The 18,900-nt window shown below is 43.1% G+C and overlaps 1 protein-coding gene across 1 annotated transcript in view; it reads right to left on the bottom strand.

Moving 5' to 3' along the window:
- Positions 1–1,950: 1,950 nt before the first annotated feature.
- SLC1A1 (solute carrier family 1 member 1) overlaps positions 1,951–18,900 on the bottom strand; it is a 70,543-nt gene continuing 53,593 nt past the window's right edge. Inside the window, exons 6-12 of the mRNA XM_054583076.1 lie at positions 18,276–18,374; positions 15,282–15,466; positions 13,949–14,056; positions 11,954–12,076; positions 11,388–11,582; positions 6,460–6,594; positions 1,951–4,052 (exon numbers count right to left, since the gene is read on the bottom strand). Of these exons, the coding sequence (XP_054439051.1) occupies positions 3,806–4,052; positions 6,460–6,594; positions 11,388–11,582; positions 11,954–12,076; positions 13,949–14,056; positions 15,282–15,466; positions 18,276–18,374 (1,092 nt within the window). The 3' untranslated portion in view covers positions 1,951–3,805. The remainder of the gene's footprint in view (positions 4,053–6,459; positions 6,595–11,387; positions 11,583–11,953; positions 12,077–13,948; positions 14,057–15,281; positions 15,467–18,275; positions 18,375–18,900) is intronic.

Below are 18,900 nucleotides of genomic sequence, written 5' to 3'. Positions count from 1 at the left end.
GGGAGGGAGGCACATTTCCTACCAAGAGGGTATTAAAAAAAAAAAAAAAAAACCCACATGGAACCCGGAACAAAGTCTCAGCATGGGGAGGACAGTCACATGAGATACACAGGCCAAGACGGCAGAAGTGAACTTCATGTCACTGATTTCAGGACTTACTATAAAGGGTGCTACATGAATGTACATCTCAGCCTCACATATGTAGCCTGATCTCAAAGCTCTCTTTATGTCTCAGGTCACAGAAAAAAAGATTGCAAACATCTTTTTTTTTTTTGTTTAGCCTTCATGTGATACTTTACAGGAGAAAATATTTTAAGTCTTACACTACTTATTTTTATTTTTTAAATTCATTTTTACTTTATTTTTATTCTTGACACTATTACAGGTGTCCCTATTCCCTGTCCCCCTCCCCGTTTCCCTCTGGCCATCACCACACTGTGGTTTGTGACTGTGGGTCATGCATATATGTTCTTTGGCCAATTCACTTTCTTTCTCTCATCCAGTCCTCTGCCCACCCCTCCCCACTGACAGCTGTCAGTCTGTTCCATGTATCCATGCCTTTGTTTCTGTTGTTCATTAGATTCCGCATGTAAGTGAGATCATATGGTATTTGTCTTTCTCTGATTAGCTTATTTCACTTAGTCTTACACTATTTAAATCAAAATGTCCTATTTTCAAAGTTTCCCCTTCATTGAATGGGAGTTGTTAATAAATCACTAGGTTTGGATGTACTGTTTGCTCTAATAACTCAGCTAACACCAAGTGATGAAAGCTACAATCCTTAATCATATCAGTGACAAAGGTCCCAACAAACTGAATAGCAATTTAAGTTGCATCTCTGTGGATTTCCCACGTAAGCCGGGGGGTGAGGGTGTAGGGCTTTTTTCTAACCAAGGCCTAGATCATTGGCAGGGGTCACAAAGCTGGTAAGAGACCAGAGCTGTGTGCCCACTGACTGGTCCCTTGCTGGGAAGTTAAATACAGAATATTCTGTTGCATAAAACCTTCTTGAATTCTGCCAAGGCTCTGCATGACCATTTCCTCTTTCTGTTCCAGGAGGGAAGATTCTTACATACCTGCCAAGCCAACAATGTTGTTGGCTCACTGCTAGATTATAAGCCAAACAGTTTCCTCATAGTATTCTAAGAATGGGATGTTTTAAATAAAAGGCCTTGTATTCAGTGAGCTCAGTAAGATTTGTTGAAAAGTAAAGTCATTTCTAGCACTGATAACACCATTCCTCTGTACATGAATATACTTTGGGCAAGGTCAAAATCACATAGGGGAAAGGTCCTTACTGAGGTTCACGAACTTTTCCAAACAGATCTCTCTCTTCCTGAGGGTTTGTGGTGTTGGGTATTTTATCCCACATTGCCAAAAGAGGAAGTTACTGTGAATTAGTTTGGCAGGTAGTGATAAGCGTTTTTATGAGACATTCACTCAGTGGAGCAGGGAGAGCTCTCTCACAAACTAGTCTCTCACGAACGAGTGGGCCCACTTGTGGAACCCCGGCACCACTCAGGCCCCAGGCAGGGCCGTGCCACTCTTTTACAGAGCTCTCTGAATACAGCCATTCAGAGTGTGTAGTAACATTTCAGAGGGCAGGGTCAGTCCTTTGGTGGAACCCAGTCACCATCGATATGGTGGCTTTCTCCCATTATAGTAATTTCTAACCAACTTGTACCTTCCTTTTCATCTTAGTCAAAAAAGTATGGGCAAACTGTTGACAAATGACACTGAATTTCAACCTTTTAATCCCCAGTGTGGACAGGAAGAATTAGGTTACTTTTCCTCAAGCCTTGCTTTTTAATGCTTGGGTCTAAACAGTTTTGGAAGTGATAATCTGTGTACTCTCTGAATTAACTGACCATGTCCCCACCTCCCCACTTCCATCAGAGTGAGATAAAAGAGCAGATAAAGAAAAAGGCAGGGAATAAAGAATGATGGAGATGTTTATTGAGACTGAAATGGAACATTGTTCTCTTGGATGAGTTAACAGCACAGTGTGTTAAAAGGTCAGTTACAAACTGACTCCAAAATAAGGATGACCTGCAGTTCATGAACCGCTCTGCCAACTCCTGTGCCTCAAATCGGAGAAGCCTGCCAAGGGGGTAGAACCATTCAGCCCAAGATAAATTACTGATTAACTGCATTACACTTAGATTGACTTTCTATAAACAACACTACCCTTTGCATTTTAAAACTCACGTTGAATTACTGGTTCATATTTATGATGTTTACATGACAATCCAGTATCATTTTGTTATAATGTCAGGTACACACGGTCAATACTGAGCATTTCTTGTTTTCCATGCTCTTTGGCACAATTTCTGGTTTCTTAAATAGAAAAGCACAGGCTTAAATTGGCTACTCAATACTGCAGAAGCACAAGTATTTTGGCTCTCAGTAGAAATACAAGTTTATGTTAAGTATTATTTACAAGATGTGAGCTGAAGCACAGACTTTAATAAGACTCCATAAATTAGCAAGAGAATGACAAAGGATGATTTTAATAAGCAGGGCCAAGATTACTAGACTGTCAGTACAGTCCTCCCTGGAGGAGGAGACAAGTGACATAAACAAAGGAGGAATTTTCCTGAACTGCTGAGCCCAACGTCTCAGGTTGTGGGATTTACCCCGCAAGAATCCAGGGTAGAGATAGTGCTTTTCTGGTCAATGTGGCTTGATGAAACTATCAAATCGGTATTAAACTACAACTTAGCTGATAAGCTTGCCACTGTTGCATGGGCCCTAACGGGTACAAAAGGGCAAAGTACTGTCATTTTTGAGTAGGTATGACTGACCTTGGAAGAATGAAGCCTTCCAGTTGTGATCCAGCCTTATGTGAGTGACACCTTTGTATATAATCTTATACAGAGCTGACATGGATTCCCTTCCAGCAGAATTAGGAAGTTGTAATGAATGGCTGCACCACCTCAGGGTATCACCACAATATGCCTGTGCTTTGGGGCAGATTCACAGACATGAAATGGCCAAAGAACACAATTCTCACTCTAGTGCTCCTGAGAGAGTTCTGATAAGCCCCAAAGCAGATCTGGATTGGAATCATAGTTATTATTCAAGTATAAGGAGAGCTCTTTATTTCACATTAACAGTTCAATTCTGATATCTGTCTGACAAATTATATGAAAATAATATTTACACATATATATCTAGCTCTATACTAAACACTGGGTTGATAGTTACCAGCGTCCCAATACAGTACATTGAAAAGAGAATCTCCCTTCTTCCCAAACCCGGCACCCATCTTACGACTGTTATTGCAGAACTGTGCTGGTCTGTTTTCTTTCAAAGCAGTTTCTTTGAAATTGGCTGGAGATGAGTTCAAAATGGACAATTTGGCACATTAACTGGGGGAGGGGGATGGTTTAGATGCATTACAATTTATAAAATCCATGCCAATAGAAAGCCTGAGTAAAAATTTGTAGTCAATGACAGAGTATTTTTTTAAAAACCCAAAACACTGGTCTGTGCATGAGAAAGCAATTTCTTTTTCACATCCATTACCTAATTCTGACAGCTGCTATGTTATATGCTTCCAAACTTTGTCTCTCATAGAATTTTAAAACTCTAGATAACACTGCTTTCCTTTTAATCAATTTCCCTTTATCTTACCCCACCCCCAAATCCCAGAACCTGGAGAGCGAAAGCTCTGAATCCAAATATAGAAAATAATCTGAGGTCTGTACATCAGGTCAAATGTACAATTGTTTTTCTTTTCCTCAATGTTTGAATCTGCTAAGAGATGTCCTTCATCAGTCCCAGTCATCTCAAGACAGGGGCTCTAGAACTGCGAGGTCTGGGTGAACGAGACGGTGTCAGATTTGTCTATGGCAAAGCCTCCGTTGACATAGGACTTCTTGGTGTCTGAGTCTTCATTATCGAGTGTCGTGGTTTCCACAGCAAAGGGGTTCACAAAGTTGACTTCAGATGAAACACTCATCTGCTCCAGCTCCTTCTTGGAGAGCTTCTCCACGATGCCCGTCCCAAATGCATCACCGAGGACGTTCACCATGGTCCTGAACCGGTCTCTGAGGGAGGGAAAGGGCGAGTCAGACAGGAGGTCCAGATTTCCTTTTCCTTCACCATTGGAGGGAAGAAAGGACCTGAAGTGTTGAGTTACAAGTTAAGCAAATGCAGAGAATACTGTTCTCATGGCCGGCTGACCAAAGGCTGCTCTCCTCACTGGCCTGGGGCAGAAGGTGGTTCATGGTTCATAAAGGGACAGATGGGCAAACTGGTACACCCAGGCCTGTGCTCCCCATCAGTCGCAGAAACTCCCATAAATTCAGCACCAATATCCCTAAATTCCCTCTTTCCTTCACAAAGAAAATTCACAGATTATTTTGGGGGAGCTGAGGGGGAGTCAAAACTTAGTTAAGTCTATACCCCCTGAAACCTATACCATTAACCTATGTCACACCAATAAATTCAATAAAAATAAATACATTCAGTAAGTCTTTTACCTCTAACCCCTGTCTTGTGGGCATTTCCAGGCTCTCTCTTGGACAAGGTAAGGGAACTTGGATGTTTTGTGGGTGGCATGTGCTGTGTGTCTGTGTCCAAGTGTTCCTGTGTGTTTGTGTCCCTGGTGTACTTGTTTCTTTACCACACTAGGTTACTCCATAAATAAGCCAGCAGAGATGCTAGAGCACATGGTCGGAAAACACAGGTTTGCCTGGGAATGGCTTTCTCCTTGAGGCACCCCCAATTAATCTTAACTCCCAGAGAGTCTGGAGAATAGGCTGAAGGCAGGAAGACATGCAGGTAGTGAAAGCATATGGAGAGGGTTCTGGAGCATAGTTGGTAGGACTTATGTGCACAAATATTCTTGTGAAAACTACACCTGCAGGACAGAAAAGGTCAACAATGCTTATACGTCTCCATTCTGGATGTCCTTTTGCATTAGAAAGAAAAAAATTGAAGCTTTGTCTCAATGGTTGGGCACCTTTGCAAGAAAGGTGCCACCTCAGTTGGGCCTTGTAGAACCAGCCAGCTATTAAGGGGGCCCCACATGACACAGCCTCCCAGGTTCAGGAGCTTCTGCCTTCAGGGGCATGACTGTATCTTCAAACACATGGAATGTTTCTGCTCCCTTTCCTCCATCTCAGCTGCCACTTGCAAACTACATAGCACTGGACTCCCCAGTAAGCCCAGGCTGGTTCTGAGTGAAGGCTCACTAAGGAGCTACACTTACCCCTGATGGCCAGGGGATAGAGCCAGACCTAGATGCTGGAAGACCCATCCACAAAGTGGGTATCAACCAAGGACAGAGCTGGGAATCAGGCTCATTCTAACTGTAACCTTAGGGGTGACAAAGGCACATTCTTACCCTTACCCTGAACATACCACAGCTGCTCTGCTGTGTTCCTTAGCTGTGTATGTGTGTTGGAAGGAGGGAGGGAGGGAGGGAGGGAGAGAGGGGCAGAGAGGAGAGATTGATATTGAGAGAATTGTTGGTTGAGGCCTGAATGGTCTAACTCATTCTAGTTATAGTAAGACCTGCCTTTTATTGAACATATACTGTCTGCCAAACACCATTCTACATTGGCTCGTTCAGTCCTTACACCAATTCAATGAGATAGAATCTTTCCTGTTTTACAGATAACGCAACTGGACCTCAAAGAGTTTAAGGAACTTAAGGTCAAAAGCCATAAGAAGACACTGAATGGGGTATGCAAACCCATCAGTCTTACTGCAAAGCCTTTGCTCATACCACTGCCCCTGATGGTCTGATGCTTGGGAAGATAAGCTGATTTTGAATCAGGTGGTTCTGAACCTATGATGCTGACCTAGGACTAAGAGGCTAGGGTAGCCTATGGGATTTGGAATGTCTGGGGCCTTCCCTATCTGGATTTTTTTTAGAAATTGTTTTTATCCTCACCTAAGGACATTTTTTTCATTGCTTTTGAAGAGAGGAAAAGGAGAGAGAGAAATATTGATGTGAGAGAGAAGCATTGACTGGTTGCCTCCCGCACATGCCTGGACCAGGGATTGTATATGCATAGACCAGGGATCAAACCTGCAACCCAGATACGTGCCCTGACCAGGTATCAAACCCACAACCTTTTGGTTATGGGATGACAGTCCATCCAACTGAGCCACACTGGCCAGAGCCACACCGGCCAGAGCCTTGCCTAGCTTCTTCAGCTGATTAGTTTGTGTTTATCTCATCTAGTACCCAGCCCCTAACCTTGAGCATTACCAAGTATAATAAGCTAGTAGAGGGCACTGGCTTTTTAAAACCACTGCTTGAAGTTATGAAGAGTTAATTTTTAAGCACGTTATCAGATGGCCTGGTCAGGGGGAAATTAAAGCAGCAACAGATGGCTCATTAGGCAATCTGAAGAGAGAATGATGACAGACTGCAGATTCTGCATGGCTGGGAAGCCCGCCTCCCCATCCGGCTGAGGCAGCAGCGCATTTATTCCAACTCACAGGAACCAGTCGACAGCGATGATCAGGGTGACATCCTCTGTGGGCAGGCCCACGGCGCTCAGCACGATCACCATGGTCACCAGGCCAGCCTGGGGCACACCAGCAGCTCCGATGCTGGCAGCTGTGGCCGTGACACTGTAGCCAGAACACACCAGCATGAAAGGAGTTAGACACCCATTTCTTCTTTCAAGACCCCTGGCCCAAAACAATTAGTCCCAATGGCTGTTACTGCTGTGTCCCCCAATTGGCCAGTCAGATTCTGTTATCTGCTGAGCACCGGCTCTGCCTTATGAGAGGGCTGAGGGAGACTGAGGGGAACAGGATCTCCGTCCAGGGGGAGATAATTACAAATCACTCGAATGCAAGGACTGCATGAATGACACACAAAAAGATGAGCAAGAGAGATATTCAGGAGGAAGGCAAGTTTACCAACTGGGGTGTTTATGGAAGGCTTTATCTACCCATTCATCCTAAACAAGTGACAGATGCCTCTCCGTCTGCGTTTTTCTCCCTTCTTCCATCTACTCACCCAACAATCATTTACTGAGCATGTAACACGTGCCAAGAATCTATGTTGCCTTGAAGAATGGTAGAGGGATAGTGGTAGGGATGGGTGAGAAAGGGCTTTTTAGGTGAAGGCAAAACCTGAAGTGTTCAAGCAGATTTTATTCACTTCTTTGACATCACAAGACTCTTGATCTCTCTGGGAGATGCCCTTTTGGGCAGTCAGTTGAGAAATAGCTATGACTCCTAAGGTACAAGCATTTATTCCTGACCACTCCTTTTTGCCAGTGGATGCACTTTGTGCGAAAGAAAGATGATCTGGAATCCAGGAGAGGCAGCCACGTGAAATTCATTACTATGTATTTAAAAAGATCTCTCTTGGGCAGATAAAACATGGCACTAGGAATTTTTCTCTTTGGAATGTGCAGTTTTTCATCAACAACTTCCTTATTTAAGTCTGGTCATTTTGGAGGGAACAAGGGCTCACCATGCCTTGAAAAGCACTTGGATTTGAGTCAGGTTGAAGGGGACACCCACTACATTTTCTGGAGACATGTCCTCACCCTGGGCCAAGGCCTGAACTGCCTCCATGATGCTGCTGAGTGAAAGGTGAAGATGCAGAAACTGCCAGTTCAAACCAGAAGAATCCCTGATTCTAGCCACAAAGCCATATTCTTTGAGCTCATAAAGCCTCAGAGTTCTAATGAAGCTGATTCTATTGCCCACTCATCTGGCCAGTGAGGGGTCACAGATGGTGTTTAAGGGTATGGTTAAGCTCAGGCCAGAGTTCTTTGACAACTGTGTCTTTCCTCAGTGGCTGTGGCCACCCCTTCCAGTAAATTAGAGATTTCTGAGGGTGTCCCAATTCTTCTCAACATGTCAGGCCTGTGTAGTCCTTTAGATCTGTTTTGACTTAACGTACTCTTTGTAAAACCCAAGTTTGTTTCAATGCTGGTTGAAAAAATTTAAACTGAATGCAGTGATAGGTTTCCTTTGTCACAAACAATATGTGCCCATGCCCATGGAGCCCTCTTGGAACCCACAGCACGTTGCTGTTAACCACTGGGTCTGTGTTAGCCTGAGGCTTGGCTTCAAACTCAAAATCCTTTTAGTCAAAACTGCTTTTGACCTTGGCCTTGCTTACTACACTTCAGCTATTTAACTGGCTTTGATCTGAAGTATAAATCTTCAGATCGGGAAAGAAATTTTACTGTCAGCATGTCCTTAGGCAACCACTTCTCTGAATCTGTTGCCCACCTGTTAGATGTAACTAATGTGTTTATTTTGTAGGGCTGCTGTGAAGATTCAATGCGGTAATACTTGTAAGGCATCCAGTACACACCTGGATATAGCAGGTGCCTAAAAACTGATGCCATTTCTGCTGCTTCAGCAGCTGCTGCTATTCTAAGACCACTGCTGCTGGTATTACTACTACTACTACTACTACTACTACTACTACTACTACTACTGCTACAAAAACTACTATTAGTACTATTACTGCTACGTTTTCCTCCAAGATCTTTCTAGGCCCCAAATGTTATAATTAGCTTTCAATATAAGAAAATGTATTCTACTTACAATCACCTGTAACCTTTGGTAAATGAATGTTATGATGAAACCACAAAGAGTATGTGTTGGGTGGATGGTGCCTACATTTCTTTGATGTCCATTCCAAAAGGGTCATAGAAAGAGATAAACTATATGGCCAAGAGTCTCTTTAACCACCAACCACAGGAGCCACAACAGTAACTTATAAAGTTAAAAATAACATTTATTGATTCATTCTCTCTCAGGTAGAGCCGGAGAGGATTTTTTACTTTAAGTCAATGATTACTCCAGACCACACAGCTGTAATTGGCTGTGGGCCAGTAGTTATCAGCCAAGTCTGATATAAGAATATACCAGAGCAGGGAGAGAGGTTTTTATGTGAATTGATTATTTAGCCTCGAGGTCCCAAGTTTATTGTTTTAGCAGGTTTTTCTTTTTTCTTTTAAAGGTTAGAGAGATCTAGGAAACTTATGACTGAGGCAGAGGAAGGGAATTCATCACAAGGTGGTGAATGCCCAAAAGCACTGACATCTCATAAAACCACCCTGTGGAATTCAGTTCAGTGCAGCCGGATTCCACGGCCCCAGGTGAGGGAGGTGGGTAAAGGCACTTGGGAGTCTCACAACGGCTGGAACCACAGTGGCTGCGAAGCCTTCTCAGGCATGATTCAAGGTTTCAGTTTTAACACACTTGTTGCTGTTCAACCTATAGGACTTTATTCAAGCTCTTCTGGCATGGGCTTCTTTAGCCATTAACACTTCTTTTACGACTTGTGCAGCATCCGTATAGTAGCCCAGCTGATATGCCAAATGGCCTAGTCTGCGCTTGTCTTCAGTTAATTTCAAGCAAACTGAAATAAATACTTTATGGCTTACAGTTGGGGAAGATTTAAAAATGTACTGTATTGTTAGAGCTTACTTTATGCCTGGAACTTATGCCTATGCCAAATGCTGAGGATGCAAGAGTGAATTAACTCTGAAATGTTCAGATTCAACCTTGAGTAGGCTCAGGGACCCACTTTAGTCTTAATCTTCCATTCTAAACTGAAGTCTCCGATGAGCTCTAATCGCGATCCACACTTCAAAGCAGCACTGACCAGCAGAACCTTCTACAGTGACAGGACCTATAATGATGGCACCTATTTCTACAATGATAGAACCTTCTGTGTCTGCTCTGCTCAATTCGTGTGTGTAGCTAATGGCCACCATGCTATGCAGTGCTGTTCCAGATAAACAGCTCTGGTAAAATCTACCAAAGACATTTTCACCATCTACTTGAGTAGACAATTTCAGTCTCCATTTGACTAGGATTCTCTGCAGTACTCGACTCCATTGATCATTTCATCCTTGAAAATCTCTTTTCTCTGGGTTTTAGTGACACCATGGTTTCACAGCCCTCTTCCCACCTTTCTTCTCTTCTAATTCTTCCTCTTGGGTACTTCCCTCCCTGCTGGCCTCTCACATGAGGATCGTCTAGGGCTCAATCCTTAGCCTTTTCTCTACTCAGTGAACTCTCCCTATGTAATGTCATCCATTCCAAACATTTACTGAGTCCTCACCATGTAGGCATCACTCTAAGCAGTTTATATGCGTCATCTGACTTAATTATCACTACTTGCATAACTTGTAGATATTATGATTATCCTTATTTTATGGTTAAGAAACAGAAGCTTGGAGAATTCAAGTAACTTGGCCAAGGTCACAGCTAATCATGGTAAAACTCAGATTCAAACACAGATAATGGACTCCCTATAAAGCCAAGGACCCTGGCTTCTGTACCTACAGTCGACACCACAATGCTCACTGCCTATGTCCACCTGATGTTTTAAAGGCATTTCAAAATCAACGTGTCAGAAAGTATAAAGTCTTCATCCTCCTACCAATACCTGCTTCTCTCACACTACTTCCTGTCCTAGTAAGCACCACCCACCACCAATCCAGAAACATCCACCTACCCTGGGGTCATCCTAGCTATGCCCCATCCCTCACCCTGAATTTAACTGATGCCTCTTGAATTCACTAGCTCTTCTCTGTCCCCCACGTCAGTGCCTTGATGCGGGGCCTTTCCATACCTTACCTGGACTTCTGCAATAGTCTCCTAACTGGTCTTCCAGCTATGATTCCTGCTCCAGCCAATACATCCACCACATAGCCACTTAGCTTTCTGAAATGAAAATCTGTCCATAATAAGACAGACTAAGACCCTTCAGTGAGCTCCCTATACAAAGCTTTTGTGACATGATTCCCTGTTTCGTTATGTTTCCCACATTGCACTCGCTGCCAGCTGTACTCTGTAACTAGGCCATGGTTACATCACAAGCCCCTGTACATGCTATTCCTTTCCTCTAAAATGCTCTTAGCTGCCTTCTCCTATGATGCTCTTACTCCTCTTCTAAGACTTAGCTAAACTTTCCCCTCCTCTAGGAAGCCTTTCCTCACCTTCCCAGCTACAGTGAACCCTTCCTTCCTTGGTGTCTTCTGTGCCTCCCATTCAAACCTCTATTATAGCCCTTACCACATGACTCTGCATTTATTTAGATATGTGTATCCCTTATCTACCTACTGGGAACCCCTTGAAAGTAGGGACTGGCCCTTATTCACTCTTGAATCCCTGGTACCTGCTCTGATTATAGGACCTAGTGAGACACTGTACTGAGAACAGAGTGGTGCCCTTGGCTCTCCAGACCCTGAAGCAGAAATCTTGTGTACCACAATGCCACTACTTGTAATACAGTTGTGTTTAGTCTTGGGAAGAGACTTTGTAGGCCAAGAAAATCAATCCACCACTGGATTATTCTTGATTTCCCTTCACAGGTGATTTTGACTAAAGGCAATTCCAGTAACAGTGATGAAACCGAATGTGACACCAGGCCGCACCTGATAGTGATGATCTGCCCAATGCCCAGGTCCAAGCCATTCAACTGTGCAATGAACACAGCTGCCACAGCTTCGTAGAGGGCAGTCCCATCCATGTTGATTGTAGCACCAACGGGCAACACAAATCTAGTGATCCTTTTGTCCACCTTGTTCTTTTCTTCAGCACAACGGAAAGTGACAGGCAGTGTTGCTGAACTGTGTGGTAAAAAGACAAGAAACTTATGGTTTAGAAAGGCTAGTCCTCAGTCTCTGCCTGAAGAGACACCTCTATTCCAAAAATGAATCCAAGAGTCCGAAGCATACTGGTACTTTAGACAGGTTCAGAAATCAAAAGGTGCTATGGTTGCCACTGCAACTAACAGTGTAACCCCTTCCTGGGCTGCAGGCCATTCCAAGAGGGCAGGAAATATCCAATAGGATGAAGAAATACATTCAAGGACTTGGGCAGAGAATATGGAGATTGTTTCTTGAATTAAAGGCAGCTACAAAACCCCTAGTTACAGTCAGTGCTTCATCAACTGAGGGGACAGTTGATAAGGCTTGGCCCAGAGATTTCTTCTAGTTACCTGGAAGAGATCATGAGGGCTGTCAGGAGAGCCTGGGCCATTCCCATGGCGAAGTGGAAAGGGTTCTTTCTTACGATTATGAAATATATCAGTGGGAGAATTATAATCGAGTGGATTGCAAGCCTGTAAACGAGAGAGAAACAGGTTCATAGGTAATACCACCTTCTCATATTAATCCTTTTGTTCAAACAGCTTTTTAAATTTATAATGTCATTCAACTTTAATATTGACTCAATGAAAAAATGAGAAGTAGGGCATGAATATGTCTCCATTTCACATATGAACATAAGGAGATTCACTCAGCAAATGAAGCAGATGCTAAGCCAGTAGCTGAATCCACATTTCAGAGCTCACCAAAAAGTTACATCATGCTTCCAAGTCCTGTACATATTAGTCCTGCTAACTGCGCTCAAATGCTTTCACTTCCTTCTGCTGCAGAAAGCTAACACCTCCTTTAAGGCTCCATAAAACTGCCCTCTCCCTCAGGAAGCCTTTCCTCAGCTTTCCAGGTCCAGCTGACCTCTCCCTACCTGGTGACTCTGTGGCCCCATCCAAACCTCTGTTATAGTCATTATCACAGTCCTTGGCCACTCTGTTCCCTGGACCACACCGCTGTCTTGCTGACTGGCACCCACTGTCTAAGAGGGGAGTGAGGAATGCAATAAGGAGGAGGATGTCCCTTCTCTTCCATAGTCAGGACTGATTTTCTTTGTTACTCCTGTCTTCCAAAACTATTCCTTGTCTCACAAGGAAATATATAGGTTACACAAAACAGAAGCTTCAGAAATGAGACCAATTCAGCAGATGCCATGCAAGTGGCAACTTAAGAGTTTAAAGATCAGTTATGTGAAGCTGAAATAATCACTGCAAATACAGCTCCTGGAGGTCTGGAATGTGGATCTTCTGGACAGAGAGCTTGTGCTAAGAACTGTGAGGAACTGACTAATTTAGTTTTCTATTAGAAACCTAGCTAGGATAAGAGGACAGAAACCAGCAGAACCCATCTGTGAAATGGCTCAGCATAGTGAACCTCAGCCCTATCACTGCCTGGACATGAAGCAGGTTGATAGTCCTGCCTCCCTTAGCACCGGGGTCCTGGGATTTGACTGACCCTCACACTGTAGGCGTCCAGGCCTCTTCCTTGTTGGCCTTCAGGGCTATGCTTTTGGTAAACACAGAGTAAGTACCAAATGCTGTGCAGTGGAAACTGTCCAATGCGATGACATTCCAATAAGTGAGCTGATTATTCAATTGGGGTGTGTGGGGGCACTGACCAGTGGGAGTCAAGTTGATGATGTTGACTCATTGCCATGGTCCACATTTCTCAGCGCATGTGATGTATCCTGCCCCTGGCTAGATAGCTGGGGGCACCATTTATAAATTATCCCCTCAGCAAACCAGTAACTAGGCTGTAATAAATATGTAAATAACCTTTCTCCCACTGCCTTCCAGCTTTATACAATTCCTACCAGCCTGAAGATTTCCCCAGCACCCTCTCTGGCCCTGAGATGGTGCAGGGGGTGACAGTGGTCACCAGCCCCACCAACAGGCTTGGAACAAACCAGCCATCTTGCTCCTACTTGCTTGAGTCTGATTTTATTTAGGCCCTGACTAATTTCTTTCAGGCTCAGGGTACATGGGAGTTATTACTTGCTTGTTTAGTTTATATCCTTGAGGAAGTAAAGGCCAGGAGAGAGCCAAGACTGAATACCAGTGGGCTTTGCTCGTTTTTAAAAATTATTTGAACACGAGTAATAAAGGCAGTGACAGAGCCTGGTCCAGGCTGTTCTGCCAAGATCCGGCAATGAGCACAGTGCGATCCACCTCCAGCACAGCTGTTAAAGGGCAGTCCTGCAACCCACACTCCGCTCGCTTATCGCTGAACCCCATTTTCCCCTGCACGTGGGAGAGAAGCTGATTTTAACCAACTGAATTCAACCCAGCTCCTCAAGAGCTCAAGCGAGGTTTCTGTTTTTCCCCTTGAGTGTGACATACCCCGTCAGGACAGTGGCCATGTAAAGGCCCAGCTTGCGGAATATTTCCCAGTCTTCAACTTCTATGATCTTCCCGGCAATCAGGAATAAAATACCCAACGGCATGTAACTAGAAAGTAAGCACAACAACGTCAGCAGGTGTTTCCTCACAGCGATCACTGGGGAGGAAACAAGCCAGGGCCTGCGCCTCAGCTTCACACACAGTCTCAACTGGGAGGAACACAGGGCACACGACGGAGCTAAGCTTACAGTTTCATCTCAAGTGTCAGGCCCTGGTGGACCACACTGGCTCCAGGTTTCAACACCTGTGTGCACCTTAAATTCCACCCACCTAAACTACCATAATGGGACAAACTTGGCAAGGAAGTGTGGTTATTGTATACCTGAAACCCATATAGTTTTATTAAGAATGCCACCTCATCAATAAAAAAATAAATTAAAAAGGTGTGGTTAAACTGTTGCATATGTAATCCCTTTCCTCGCTCCCAGTACACACACATTTGACTGACTGTTATGTCTGAGATGTCATTTTAGCTTGATCCTCCAAATGCAGTCACTAGGCTCTTCCTCACCACAGTCATCTTGTTTCCCAGGTACGGGTCTCAGTAACAGAGCAACAGAATCAGTAGCAGAAGTGGCTGTAATAGCTGTTCATGGGGCTCTCATCACATGCTTTGTGTTGGCTTAAGTATTTTAAAGCATCAATTCACTTAGTATATTTACTTCTCCCAACCTAGTGGTAAATTTTATTACCCTTTTTTTATAGATTATAAAGCTGAGGTTCAGTGGGAGTAAGTGACTGAAATAACTGAGGCCTTTGTGTCACTGTCAACGCCTACACTTTGGAGTAAATAATGTTAAGCCAACTCAGAATGAGTTAAGTGGGACAGAGGTCTCCGAAGAAAGTTGAACTTTTGGGATCTCTAGACACAGGGCAGATATTCAAGCAGCTTCCATTTGGATGGGTTAGTGCTCCTGCTGTAGTTGTAAGTATTTTGAATATCACTTCCGCATGGGGCCTAATAAGGAAAGCACTTTCTGTTTTGACATGCAAGGAACCCCTTCAAATCATTCCTTCACGAGTTACTTCTTCCACAAATGTTGGTTGGGTACAAGATAATCAAGGGCTTTGGTAGAAAAGACAATGGCTGATAATCTAGACTGTGGACAGTGAACAAAAGTAATATGTGAAATGACTTAATACTCTAGTGTCTTGATAGTCAGGGTTCATCCTAGGGAGGGTGATTCAGTTCAGAAATATAAAACTCTTGGTTCTAATATTGAGGGGACAGTTTTCAGGGGAAGCAAGCTGGCATTAACAGGCATTTGCTCACCACATAATGATCTGAACGATTTTCATGGTTGCGTCACTCAGAGCACTGAAGAAATCCACCAGAATCTGTCCCTTTTCTCCCATTTTTCCAATGACAAGTCCAAAGACGAGGCAAAAGATAATCAAGCCCAGGACATTTATGCCATCTGAATACATGCCTATGACTTCGTATTCCTTTGTTTTGTTCTGTGGATTGAAACCAAGAAAATATATTTATGCACAGTTATAGTTTTGTTAGACTGCATGGGCATTAAAATGAGAAGATAGCCAAACTTAAAAAATAGTGATTTACCAGTCAGAATCAATAATATTTTGGGAAATTTAACTTAAAAAAAACAAAAAACCAAACAACCCACCTACACCTATACACCTATCAAATTTTCACCACTCTTACCCTTAGTCATTGAAGTTTAAAGTGCTCTTTTTTTTCTTTCTCTCAACAAATCCCTATTTGAATATTTCTTATTCTGGGGTATTTTTACATTTTTAATAAGAACTTTAGAATCAAGGTATTTTCAGTGTTATTTTACCTACGAGCTACATTTGGAAGCTGTATAACAAAGATAGGAATTAATAATGCAGGAAATACAATATTTACTAGTGTAGACATTTTTAGGACATTTTACTTTTATCCTGATAATGAAGCACGGAACATTCTTTACTGCCTCTAATTTGAATGACCAATAGAGTTTTAGAGATATAAAAGTTAACCAGAGTCTGCTACTATGAACCATTTCTTTGCTTTATCCTGGGTAACAATAGCATGACATTTACTGAGAGATTTCAAAGGGACATAACATTACTGGCAAGCTCCTGGGATACCCAGTCATTTCTTAATTATGATCTGATTTAATCAAACAATTATTTATTAGAGTGTGCCACCTGCATAAGGCCTTTACAGCATCAGGTCTTACAGTGCAGCTGGAGGGACAACACGAGCCATGAGAAATATGAGCCAATGATAGCAAGATGGTGTGCAATTAACTGCACAGTCAAGCTACGAGTTACAGGTGTCATGTGGAAACTGGGGAGAAGAATGAGGGTTGTGAGGTTGAGGAAAGCCAGGCCTCAGGAGCAGGCAGCCAGGAGATGCACACATACTCCTTAAAAAGGGTAAGCAAAGGCAAATGTCATCAAGCATTGGACCTCTGTACCCTCCTTGGATAATTCCTACCCATCCTTTATTGCACCCAAACCAATTTAAACCATCCTCTTGAATGCCCCAGAGTACTCTGTTCCTCCCCATTGTAATAGTCACCACTCTTCACAGGAGGGCTATTGCAATCCTATGTTCAGCCGCAGGGCCTGGCTCATGGAGGGCGCTCAGAAAATCCTTGTGGAACCACAGCAAAAGGCAGGAATAAGGAGCAATTGTGGAGGTGGATCTGGATAGAACAGAGGGGGCCCACTGGGAAGTAAGCTTAAAAACTAGGGAGAGGCCAAGTTGTAGAGGGCCACTGAACCTGTCAGGGGAGTTAAAGCATTCTTTTTTTTTTTATTGATCTTCACCCAAGAACGTGCTTATTGGTTTTAGAGAGGGGAAAGGAGGAAGAAAAAGAGGGAGAGAAACATCGATTGGTTGCCTTTTGTATATATGTCGCCTGGGACCAAGCCCACAACCTAGGCATGTACTCTGACTGGGAATTGAACCTGCGACCTTTTGGTTTTGCAGGATGATGCCCAACAGACACACATTGCAGGGGAAGTTAAGGCATTCTGCAGGAGGATGCAGGGAGCCAACTGTGACCTATTTAATTTTAATTCTTAAGTCTACTGAATATTTCTCTTTGCCTTAAGTCTTTCCTTCCTGTAGGAAGGCAGAGACCATTCAGGAAAAATCTACTACAGGACTAAAAATGTACTACATCAGGCCCATACATTCCAGCCTTCACTAGTGAAATCCCCAAAGCTCTCAAAGCCCATTGATTTTATCGATGAGTTTATGGCAAATTCTTGGTGGCAAATTATATTACCTGACCTGAGATAAGACTGCTTATGGCAGAATATTCATAAGTTTGTTGCAAAACATTCATGTACTTGATTCTAGAGTGCTGTTATCAATCCCACATTAAGGATGGTGTGCAACATATACACACACTGCCTGGCCCATCTCAAGTGAACAACTCTGGTCTCTGAATCACATCTGGGCAGAGAGTTTCAAATAAGAAATTGTGAGCCTGCATTCTGTGTTTACATAGTCTTGCAAATCTACAGCAGTTCCCAGAGGTGCCCAACTCAACTCTAAGAGGCAACAGGGCTCGTTCTTTCTGCTATGTGATTCAGTTGCTTCTTACTATCCCCGGTAGTTATGTTCTATAAAATGGTTGCCAACAATGAATTAATGCATATTGAGTTACTGTTTCTAGGGAAAATGTATGATTAAGTTCCTGGGAACCAATGTTCACAAAATTTTCATCAAATAATCAATATATAACCTTGTTTTATGCATGTTTCTGTTCAGAGACACCTTACTTAACTCACAACCAACACACTAACTCACAGCCAATACACTGTAATTTATGCCTAAATGAAGTTTGTTTAACATAGTATATTCTCCGTAAGACAAATTGCACCTTTCTTGCATTTAGGAACCACAGACAGCACTTCAGTGCTACAGGACATTTTAAACAGTGAAATTGCCATAAGAAGTACAAAACTGTGAAAAATGTGGCATAAACACACCACAAATGGGTACTTGTTTATAGTATGAGAGCTGAAACAAGAAGGCAGAGCATAGCCTTGTTTAACCTCAGATGGGAACATATGTGCATTGGGCCACTTAAAATTTTCACCACTCTTTGCATGTCTACAAATGGCACGAAAGTGCCTCGAGTGTTGATTTTGAGGTTGCACACACAGTTTAGCAAGTAGGTGAATTCACAAATGCAGAATGCATGAATAATGAGGGTTGAATGTATTTCCAGCTCCTGCTCACTCACAACTCAGCTCCTGCCTACTAGGCAGGAGGCACGGGAGACAAGAAAGGAAATAATACCTTGGAAACAGCAGTAGTCATGACGGCTGTGACGGCTGCTTCCGTCATATTCATCCCTGGCTCACTGGGAGGCTCCACTTCTTTGCGCATGGTTTTATACTGCACGTTGGAGAGGAGAAAAAAGACAAAGAAACAAGCAAAAAATGCTTTTTAAGCATCTGAGGCTAATCCCCAGGAATACGGTTACTTTGGGCAAACACGTACCATGGAAAGGTTCTACCTCTGATGCCTCTGTTGGCTCCAGGTGTTGACAGAACCTCCTACGAGGCTTTAGAACCAAAAGTGGAATTGAGAAATCTAAACCCCTGATTCCCACAGCCACCTTTCAATGATGCCAAAATGTTCTCTTTCATAATAAAGGACAAATTAATGGAGCAATAATGCGAAAGAAAGTATAGGTTCATTTGTGGGTATGTTGACAGGCTCCACAGGAATCCTGTCAATCATTTCTATTTATGTATTTATTCATTTATTATTTTTAACCTGAGAGAAACCTCATCACTTTGATAAATGTCACTATGACTTTAATAAACACCAACAACTATATGGTTGTTCTAACATCAATAGTCCTCTTAGGGCCATTCCATGCGATTTCTGTTGAATTCCCTTCCTTCAGTCCTGTCTG

Source organism: Pteronotus mesoamericanus, unplaced genomic scaffold (assembly GCF_021234165.1).
Source record: "Pteronotus mesoamericanus isolate MK-2021 breed Mesoamerican mustached bat unplaced genomic scaffold, CSHL_Meso_final contig_73, whole genome shotgun sequence".
NCBI classification, from domain to species: Eukaryota; Metazoa; Chordata; class Mammalia; order Chiroptera; family Mormoopidae; genus Pteronotus; species Pteronotus mesoamericanus.
This window is presented reverse-complemented; position numbering and strand designations above follow the sequence as displayed.